The following is a 10,881-nucleotide window of genomic DNA, read 5'->3' as shown; positions in this document are numbered from 1 at the left end:
ATGTAACGTACAAATACAGTACATAAACAAGAAAATGGCTCTTCTTCTCTTTTGTTACAATCATCTCACACTTGGGAAACCTGTTGACTGCTGTGCACCGGGAACAAAAAAATGTGAACATGACAACCGGTAAAAGAAAACTGATAATAAAGAAGCCCAAGGAGCACCATTATCTAATAAATGATCATAATAACATGTTGGATATACAATGCCAAGCAGAAGAAGACGGATAAATTGCAGTTTGATACAGAGCATGCAATTAGGTCTGCCTGAGAGATCAACAGTAGAACATCTTCTTGTATAATATAAACACCTGTCATCAGAACGAGTAACCAGGAAATTTTGTTACCCAGATCAACATCTATAGGAGAGATTAGATGTGTTTAGAATTAGAATGCAAGTGACATTACAAAACAAAATACACCACAATGATCCCATCATAACTATGATGAGTGGTTCGCCTAAAATACAACAGGTATATTCCAGTCTCCCTGTGTCAACAGATACAAATTTTCAAACTAAATTCTATAGTTCCAATAATATCACTAATATACAATGCATGGTTAAAAATCTTTTGAGAAACAATGAAATTTTATACCATAAACACACAACGAATAGACCAATTACCATTTTTTATTTTGCCCGATTTCTAAATGAGGTAATCTGTTACAAATGCTGATAAAACTTTTGGTAAGTACAAAAGCATCAAGCCCCATACTTTCTCCATCAAATCAACAGACTTAGGACTTCTGATTTTTAAAAAATCCGCCTTTTGACTAAAATCTGTATTTGGCTGTCAAATTTAAGCATCTGCAAGGTTACGCATGTGAGAACATACCCTGTGATCCTTTAAACAAATCAAAATCAAATTCAAGTTTCAAGATCAGTGCTTCAAATATGTGACCTGTCACAGCAAAACTAGGTGCATGTCGCTCTGAGCTTGGCAGCTTGAGACGGACTGTTTGTTCAATTCTCTGTTGTCTGCCTTTTGTGAAATATGAGCAAATCAATTTCTTCCATTATCTCCTGGTGTCACTTTGGCTCATCTTCTGTGCGACATGCGCCTGGTTTTGCTGTGACGGGTCACATATGCTTACAGTACACATGGAAATATGGCTGGAGTCATTCAGGTGCGCAACTGGCAGGCAGTTCTGGTAAAATCATCCAGCATTAAATTTTTTTTGAAATTTTCTGCCAACACAATAAATGGTCTAGGTTCTTATGATCAGAAACTACAGTGATATCTAATGTTTGAGTAAACGTCATCAGTTCTCAAAATCCTAATGCACAGTCTTCGAATTTTCGAAACTCCAAACGACCCTGAGTGTGACCGTTTCAGACAGGTAAAAATTCTAAAATCACCAATTTTTTTGTAGGGGGTTGGTGATGGTAGTTGTCAAAAGCTGACACACTACCTGGCCTAATACAAGATATGTACAAAAGATACACATGTATAATCCCATTAATATTAGAGGATAATACTGTATACAAAGATAATAACATCAGGTTACAAACAAACCTGGGAATGCATGATACTGATAAAATCTTACGCGATTTTGAATCACATTTTTCACCAAACTTTCACAGCTTAAGGATGTGGCTTTATCGACATGTACCTACATGTACTCTCAATCCTTCATTTCCCCAAGACGCCCAGTGCAATGACCCATAAATCTGACCTCAGTGTTTCACTGCCTTTTATAGCTGCGGTCCCTGCTTATTACTATGTACATGCTACATCCCCATATCAAAGGACATAGCAAAGAAGTACAAGAGCACAAATTTTTTCACGCTCAACAAAGCACAGTCTAGAATGGCTGGATTCCTATGAGGCACTTGGTGTTTTCAAGCTTTTGAATGTACATGTTTTGCAAAAGAAACCTTCTCTAAATCTTTATACTATTCTACTTTATACTACCATTCCAAAGAATCAGCACTCAAGCCAATTAAACCAACAAGATGTTCCCTCAACCTTCACTAAAACTGTCTGCAGTCTTTTTCACAATTTCATCTGAAGACAAGGGGCTCATCAGATGTTGGGAACGTTTCCTCTCCAGGAACTGGGTCCGGCACCACATCAGCTGGCCGATCCTCTACTTTGCCATCATCACGATACTCCTGAGGTCCTTCATTGTCATCATCATCACGGTATTCCCCCGTATCTTGTTCAAGTTGGTGGGCTGCAATGTTAAGTGATGCGTTGTAGGCACATGCAGCGAAGATGAGAATAGCATCATTTAAAACAAGGCAGCCAGAAATAAAATTCAATTACATGTAGTATTTTCAGATCCAATATTCCAGTCAACAAGTGACCTTTGATTCTAATGGAAACCTTGCTGACCTACATTTTTGACCTCAATACAATCTGCCTATTTATATGAAGATACAATGCATTGCACCACACATACATGTAGACAAACAAGCAATACATTCACTTTTTTCTGCTTGCATGATCAACATTCAGTTGTACTTTGACACTGATAGGCCAGAGAACACCGTGCCACTGGCAAAACCATTGTCATGCATGATCTACTCTTCTTCAAAGTTGGGAACTTTATTAGACTAATCCCTTACCTGCTGGCTGGCCTTTGTTTATCGTGTATACAGCGTCTGGGAGGCTGGATGACTTACAGACACAATTGATCAGCACAGCAAGCACGATGAGGCTCACAAAGGACACGACGGCGAGAGTGAGGAACATGTAGCTTCCACCAATAGCCTGGTAGAGGGGGCCGGCGATGAGAGGACCACAGCCCCAACCTAGAATAACCGAATTATTTTAAAACTGGAATATGCAGAGTTTACACATGTATGTTACCTACTGTTACTATATGATAAAAATTATGATATTGACAATAATACTTGAGACGTGAGACACAATTATTGTATCGGATAATAGTATTAACTGATGGTGTATGACAACAAGCAGTCATACATTGTATATGTATGAAACCTAGCGCATGTTGTCACTGACATCCTTGCCGTACGAATTATGCAATAAAATATGAGACAAACCCCATTGATATAAGTAGCATTATCTGAAACTACATGAATTAATCAACAATGACAAACAATTAGATGCTGCAGAAGAAAACTAAATTAATGCAGACTTTTTTCCAGGGATACGTAATGCGTTTTGATACGTAATAGTTTTGGTTCTAAATGGGTTTTTATCATTCAATTTGACCTCTCTAATCAGGACACCTCTTTAATAAGGACAGCACTAGCGAGTCCCAAGGGTGTCTTCAATAGAGAAGATCAACTGTAGAAGCAATACCTACCAATGCCAAAATGCACCGCAGAGACAAGGCCTTGTAGTGTTGCAGACATTCCAGGGGGTGCTATCCGACTTGCATACATTGACGCCGCCGGGAACATTAGGCCAAACGAGAAACCATGCAGCAGCTCAATAGGCAGCACTAACCAAATGTTCATAAGGAAAGCGTAACCCAGGAAACGGATTCCGTAGGCAATGAAAGCAATGTAGAGGCAATTTATTTCCCCAATCTTCTTGATAATTTTCCCTGAGAAAAACAGCATAGGAATCTCTGCAAGTGTGTTTATGAGTAGGCTGAGCCCACAGACGATTTTGTGAGTATTCTGGTACTCGGCATGTTCTAGCTCAAGCAAGTACCAAAACAGAAATGACATGATGGCGCCAAAAAATAATCCAAAGAGGAACAGACAGAAAAGGAAGGAGATAATCATCGGGTCTCTTAGGAGGGTGCCAATATTCTTCATCATTTTTGAGCAGTGAAAGTTTTCTGGAACTTTAAGACCATATGCGGACATTGCTGATAATACCATGAATCCTATGAAGAGGTAGCAAGATATGCCGTAATTGGTCGTGCCGTCTTCCCGTAAGACATTGTCCAAGATCGGGCCGCTTAGTAATGCCATCAAGCCGAATCCAATAGTCCCCCATACACGCTGTCGACCCCATAGATGACGTTTGTCTCCTAGAATCTCATAGCCGATAGCATCATTCAAACTTGAACAAGGCGCATAAAATACTTGAGCGATCATGTAAATTCCTGTAAATGACCAAAACGTTACAGCGAATTGATGGTGGAAGGAATCAGGATTTTCACGACATTTCATATTACTGCAATGGAATTTGCAACTAAGTGGTACAGTTTGATTGGTACAGGTCATTGTAGAGTAAGACGAGCTGGCATATTTGATGTCGTTTAGATGATATTCACTACATTTGTCCTTGTCAACAGGTTTAGGCTGACGAATACCATAATCATCCTTTTTCCCAGTTCCGTTATTTGTAGGGTTTCCAGAGCGGTGGATTGCAACATCAGTATAAATTCCTCTTCCACCACCACCAGTGGTGTCTGCAACGGCAGTTTCATCATTTTTAACGAGACTGACACTAAACACTAGCGATGTAGAGTTTGTTACCACATCCACACAGCTTCCACTCGGAACTGTCTTAAAACATGCCTCTCCCGTAACAGGGAATGTACAATTTACTTCACAGTCAGCTTCAATCAAGGCCTGACTGCCTTTCAGTGTTGGACACACACCGAAGATTCCAAGCATCTCCTTCTTACAGATGTGTGACCCCTCACTGCTATCAAGGCATGTAACATCAACGTCACGATAGGCCAGAGGCACTGGGGCATAAGGCACCAAGACCAACAACGAATGGAGAATCCCTGCCAGTACGCAACATAACAGCAGCATGAGTTTATGGCGATTCACTTTGTCCGCTATCACAGCAAGAAGGGGGCGTGCCAGCGACCCGACGAATGGAATCAATGCATTGATGATACCGGCTTCAACTTTGGTCATACCGAGTTGTTTCTGGTACAATGGCATGTAAGGTAGGAGGATGCTTACACCTGCAAGTGAAAGAAAGATGTTCATTACTGTCAAATGATGCTGAACATATCTCGATGAAACATCTTTCATATGTCACAATTGATATCGTGATTTTTTCCATCCTTCAGCCAACCATTCTTCACAACACGTCTAACAACTTGAGATGCTTCTCTCACTCAGAAGCACCATGTTTCTATCTGTTGGTAATACATTCATCCAAATCCAACAGTTCAAGATTTACGTGTGCATTGATGCTAGTGCTCCTGTACAGAGCTCCCACTCGTGGGCCAATGATGAATCCATTAAAACAAATTCTAACCACTTCATCTCCTACACCCGCCACTTAAAAAACTTAACAAGTGGGTTTCTATGGTCAGGTAGGCGTACTCTATCCTTCAACACATTCTAAGGACAGCATTAAATTTGTCAGTCCAATAGGCAATACGAAGAGACACCAAGATAACTCACCAGCAAAGAAGAAAAAATAGAACAACTTCACAGGAAGAAGTTTCTTGTTGATCCTCATATGATACTTAAACTCGTCCCACGAATACCCACAATTCATCTTGGTTGATTACCGTATCCGATATTCTAAGAATGAGATCTACTCTGCTCTGAAGATGGAAAAACAAGTTGAGGTAATCCATTTTGCACCTAATATTTGACATCAACCCGATTGAATATGTCTGACAATAGTTTTCAGACAACTACCAATCGAAGACAAGGTGATACTTCCGATGCAGTATAAATGGTTAACATACTGTGTTATGTTGATATGGTTGATGTTAGATCACTCAGCATTGGCTACTTTAATTATTTTTTCATGCGAGCACTGTCTGGCTTGGTTTAGAAATTCTTTAATATGTATTATATGCATAGTTTTCCTGAAGATTATAACGTTTTTTAGCATCAAACAATGCAGCGGGTACAAATAATAACCGGGGCTACAATTACCCCATTCTACCTTAATACATGTGGGCCCAAGAACAGCGAGATACCACATCTACTATCTATCTATTCTAATGTAGTCATTCGTAGAACATTTACATTATCACGACTTTTACACGCAAATCAAAAACGTTTTTAACATCACAACTAAGAACTAAAAAAGGAATTACTTAATACATACCGATTGTTTCTAAATTTGGGGAACTGTTAAACTAAAGTTATGAAATGAATCATCACCTGCGATTAGCAATAATTTGGTAATAAAATGAAGAGCCAAAGACTAAATTTTGCCGAGTTGTGGTCGTCGTTACTTCCTTCCGATGGTGGCCGTGATGAGACAGTTTGGCCTGGGAGAGGTCACATCGAGATCAGAGAGTACCCATGATGAAGGGGCATGGCACACCCACCAAAGATTTGGTACACTCTCTGACAACATGACGATATGAGGAGGGGGGGGGGGGGGGGGGGGTGGAGTTTGCTAACCTAATTTTTGAATAATCATCACCAGAAAACGATCTTTACGGTGGCCCATAGAGGACATGCGTTTATTTTCAATACAATAGAAAAATTTTCTTTTTACAATGCGTTTTTTTTCTCTCGAATTACAACCGCCGTCGGATTTCTCACCGCCGAAAAAATAATAATTCCCACCACCGCCAAAGAAAATAATATCCACCGCGGTGGAAATTAATATCCACCGCGGTCGATATTAATTTCCACCGCGGTCGATATTAATTTCCACCGCGGTCGATATTATTTTCTTTGGCGGCGTGAGCCATGAAGTAGGGGAAAACGATGATGACTACATCAACTGTAACTATACCTTTCAGGGCCGTATTTAGAGGGGGGGCAGGGGGGCAGCTGCCCCCCCTGTGCAATAAATGTTGAAAAAAAAATTTTCAGACAGTAATAAAAAGACAAACTAATCTTAGCCATAGCTTTACCAGCATGATAGCAGCATATGGATAGCAGATGTTATCAACTCAGGTGCAACCCTTATAATCTGACCAGTCCAGTGCCCTGACCCTAGTCTTCATAAAAGTGCCAAGTGGTCCTTTTTTAGAGTAAAAATACTATTGATTCACACTTCCAAATGCCAGGAAAATGCCATTTCAGACCTTTTATTTTCAAATTTTTCTGGGGGAGGCCCCTTTCGGATGCGCCTGCGGCGCATGCAGATCGCCTTCGGCGATCCATCCCACTGCCCCCCCTGGACAAAAAAGTTAAATACGGCCCTGCCTTTTGTTACTCATCTGTAATTCATGGGCTCGCCTCCATGTCTTCGGCCATGCTTTCTTTTCCCGCGTGTGACGTCATCAGGTCGGCGGCAGACCAGGTGCCCACATGTACATATAAATGTAAAACATCGTCGGGAAATCTTTCAATATTAAATTTGGTGTTACTTCTCCTGTCTAAAGAATATTCATGAACAATGGTCACTAATAAATGGTGTTATTTTGGTGTTATTTCGGAATTTGGCAGATTGCCAATGCCAATGCCAATGCCAATGTCAGTGCCAATGCCGCTTTTAGAACCAACCCTTATTTTTTACCCGGCGGTGGAAATTATTTTTTCGGCGGTGAGAAATAAATCCGACGGCGGTTGTAATTCGAGAGAAAAAAACGCATTGTAAAAAGAAAAATTTTCTATTATATTGAAAATAAACGCATGTCCTCTATGGGCCACCGCATATCTTAGTATGCCAACCTGATACCAAATCCCGATTCCGCTTTTTCTATAAACCCAAGGAACGGCAGCTAAGGTCTCGTTAGGGAGTTTTTCCCAAATGTACGCGATGATGACGTGCCCCATTAACAGGACGTAACATCTATTTTAAAATGCGTTTCCAAAGTGAATGCATGAGGACAACCCATTTGTGTCGTATATCACTGGAAACGCCCGATTCCCCTGATTCTGCAGGATGTTAAATCGGGCATTTTATTTCTTTAAATAAATCATAAGCGTCACATTTGCTCCTAGCTCTGTTCACCATCCCAAATGGCAATATTGCCAATTGGGCCGGACAATCACGAAAAACCCCAAATATTATACATTTCTTCCTGAATAATTCTTACAGAGACCATTCTCCCATGAAAGACAGTTGCTTACGCTACACAAAAAAAATCGAGGGTCAACCATTGAACTTTTGAGATATGTTGAATTTTGCACAAATCAGCGAAAAACGCACCAACTGGCACTGGACGGCATTTCAACACGGGGCCGACGCACATCCCAAGTTCAGTGTACACATACGTCGGCAACAACAGTATAAATGCGTAGTTTCTTGTTAGTCGCCTATTGAGTAGCGCTCTAGGTTTCAGAAACTCCAGAAAAACATGTCTTTGCCAAAACAACTGCTGAATCAACGCTGACATACTGTAAGAACCGAGAAATCAATGATTTTAGGAACTATGGTTAGGGCTTGGCCGCGCATGAATAACAAAAAACTCCCTAATGAGACCATAGTCAGTAGGTCGAGTGAGACAGACTTGGCAACAATAATCACCATTGACGATGCTTGGAGAGTGATAGCGGCCACGTGCTTTTATTTACTTCCGGACAGTTACCGTGGTAATGAATGTTTGCAACATTGGAGTTGATTGGTTGGTGATTTCCCGAAAGCCAATCAAAATTCGGGTAATAAAAACGCGGAGCTGCGGCGCCAGTACATGTAGTAATGCAAGTCACTATTGGAATCGCCTTCATCAAATTCTTTAGATTTGCTCAATTGTGAACCCCAACTGGCTGACGATTGTAGCCTGTCATTCCGAGTAAACGTTCGATTTTCTGCGTGATAAAGATCAGTCGTAAGTTATCCATAATGCTGAAAGACCAGTTGAGTTAGTTGACGAAAGACGTTGTATCACAAGAAAAAAGCCCTGTTGCAGGGTGTCCCAAAAAAACGGTAGGCCTATGCGTTTTCCAGTTCAGTATCTGTGTCTGTCACCCAGTACCCGCGCGCGTGGGGACATATCCCATCATATGGGTCACAGAATTGATCATTTTCCTTGTCTTACTCACCTGTGTATATTTTTCTGTTTTTTCCAGGCAATTCAGAAGAGCTATAACTTAAATCACCATGGCAGATTTAGTAGGTGGAGCTGTGCAACAGCAGCTCATAGCAGCGACAAAGATAATGGAGGATCAAGTTGATGCGGAGTTGGATAAAATTGATCGGATGCAGGATGACGATTATGATAAACTACGTCAGAAGCAACTTGAGAACATGAAAAAATCTGCTGATCAACGGCAAGAGTTCCTGAAGAAAGGTCATGGAAACTACTCTGAAGTTCCTGATGAAAAGGAATTTTTCAACACATGTAAAAACAGCAATACTGTTGTGTGTCATTTCTACCGTGAGAGTACAGAGCGGTGTAAAATTGTGGACATGCATATGAATAAACTTGCTCAACAACACGTTGAAGCAAAATTCATCAAGATCAATGCGGAGAAAGCTGTATTCCTGTCTAAGCGACTCAAAATTGTAGTTCTTCCAACAATATGTATTGCTAAGGATGGCAAGACTGTTGACTATATTGTTGGATTTGACGACATGGGTGGGCGCGATGACTTTCCCACAGAGATGCTGGAATGGAGGATTGCCCGTACAGGCGTACTCAAGTACAGTGGTGACTTGATGCATCCTCCCGGTTCTGATGAGCATAGCAAAGGTGGTAAATTATCATCAATACTCGGACGTTCATCGAAGAAGAACATTCGTGGTCGTAAAGGTGATGATAGTAGTGATGATGATGACTGGTAACATTGTAATTATTGCTCGTGTTCAAAGATTTTGAGAACATTCTTTCGTGCTTAATAAAGTTGAATGGAAGCTGAGAGTCTTAAATGCAATTTTTCAAAGCGAATTTTGCATGCGTACGATAGAGGACCTGCAAATAATGTCAGAATTTGCACTGAAATAACTTAGTTTGCAAAATACTGTGTCACTAAAATGGCTGAGAATTCTTTCCTGAATGGACCAGACCCAGTCTTCCAATTCCATCAAGGAAACATCACAAATAGTTTGCAAGCACAATGTATAATAGCAGTTGAATAAATGTTAAAATGATTTGAAGGAAAATGTTTTGCTATAGATGTAAGCTATGGGCAACTGATTAAAACTGCATGCTGCCAAATTATTCCAGGTTACACTCTTACAGTAACCCTGTGGGAAAAAACTAAAAATGTTGTTCATCAGCCTTGAGTACTGCGTAGCAATATGAGGTCATTTGCATTATTATAATGACTGCCGGGAAAATAAAAAAATGGTTCTTCTGTTATATTAACTGATGTGTTATTTTTCATCACTTTTGAATTCCGCATTGGCGAGAGCGACACCTGCATATGCAACCAAGAGTCCATTACTGCTGAGCACATACTGGGAAGATGCTCAAGTTTTGCAGACCTGAGGAAGGAGACCTGGCCAGAGGGAGCACGAATCCATGACCAGTTATATGGAGATCTCCAGCAGCTACGCAGGACCACCGACTTTATAATAAAATCCGGTCTGACTGTCTAAAACGTGGTGAACGAAAGAAGAAAAAAAAAAAAATCACTTGAATTTGAGATTGTATTCTGCAGTGGAATGAATGGATTGCCTGTGTCTATGTCTATTGACCAATGACAAGAAGATGCAAAATTCGACATTGGAGTGACATAGTTCTAAAAGATCTAGGATGTACCACATTGCTAGTCTTACTTGCGACATTCAACTGGTTTTGCCAGAACACACCACAACTATCGACGTGGCATGTAACGCCAGGTCTTTACCTGAGTGGTGTAGGGCCAGTTACAAATGAGACCTTCTGGTGTCATGACGAGCTATGTAGTTCTAACGCCAGAATATCTTGACCAATGGCCTGGAGTCTGAGCCACTAGACCAGACATTGGGCCATATGAATAAAAACTAGCATTTCCTTGGAAGCAAATCCTTCTAGTAGAGGCAGTATTTATATTATATATATATGATATGATTTGTTGTGACAACAAACATGTTTTTGAGGGGACACTTAAGCTACAAGGTTAGACTTGTGACATCAAGACTACACTTGATCATGACAATAGATTGCTCAGAGTGGTTGTGTCATCAGGTTTACCCAA

General features: G+C 40.6%; 2 protein-coding genes across 2 annotated transcripts; one reads left to right on the top strand and one right to left on the bottom strand.

Moving 5' to 3' along the window:
* Nucleotides 1-6: 6 nt before the first annotated feature.
* Nucleotides 7-6,092, bottom strand: LOC135494121 (major facilitator superfamily domain-containing protein 6-like). The gene is made up of 5 exons (XM_064781901.1): nucleotides 5,963-6,092; nucleotides 5,302-5,447; nucleotides 3,282-4,853; nucleotides 2,575-2,760; nucleotides 7-2,180 (listed from the first exon to the last, which is right to left on the bottom strand). The coding sequence occupies exons 2-5, from the start codon at nucleotides 5,396-5,398 to the stop codon at nucleotides 2,008-2,010; spliced, it is 2,028 nt and encodes a 675-aa protein (XP_064637971.1). The 5' UTR covers nucleotides 5,399-5,447; nucleotides 5,963-6,092; the 3' UTR covers nucleotides 7-2,007.
* Nucleotides 6,093-8,441: 2,349 nt separating this feature from the next.
* Nucleotides 8,442-10,061, top strand: LOC135493618 (thioredoxin domain-containing protein 9-like). Its single transcript, XM_064781090.1, has 2 exons — nucleotides 8,442-8,588; nucleotides 8,830-10,061. The coding sequence occupies exon 2, from the start codon at nucleotides 8,861-8,863 to the stop codon at nucleotides 9,542-9,544; it is 684 nt and encodes a 227-aa protein (XP_064637160.1). The 5' UTR covers nucleotides 8,442-8,588; nucleotides 8,830-8,860; the 3' UTR covers nucleotides 9,545-10,061.
* Nucleotides 10,062-10,881: the final 820 nt, after the last annotated feature.

This window comes from Lineus longissimus, chromosome 9 (genome assembly GCF_910592395.1).
Source record: "Lineus longissimus chromosome 9, tnLinLong1.2, whole genome shotgun sequence".
Classification (NCBI taxonomy): Eukaryota; Metazoa; Nemertea; class Pilidiophora; order Heteronemertea; family Lineidae; genus Lineus; species Lineus longissimus.
This window is presented reverse-complemented; position numbering and strand designations above follow the sequence as displayed.

Coding starts and splice junctions, on each gene's coding strand:
- LOC135494121 (XM_064781901.1), bottom strand. CDS start 5,398: ATGAATTGTGGGTATTCGTGGGACGAGTTTAAGTATCATATGAGGATC. Junction 4,854..5,301: donor CTATTTTTTCTTCTTTGCTG/GTGAGTTATCTT, acceptor TTTCACTTGCAG/GTGTAAGCATCCTCCTACCT. Junction 2,761..3,281: donor TGCGGTGCATTTTGGCATTG/GTAGGTATTGCT, acceptor CGGTTATTCTAG/GTTGGGGCTGTGGTCCTCTC.
- LOC135493618 (XM_064781090.1), top strand. CDS start 8,861: ATGGCAGATTTAGTAGGTGGAGCTGTGCAACAGCAGCTCATAGCAGCG.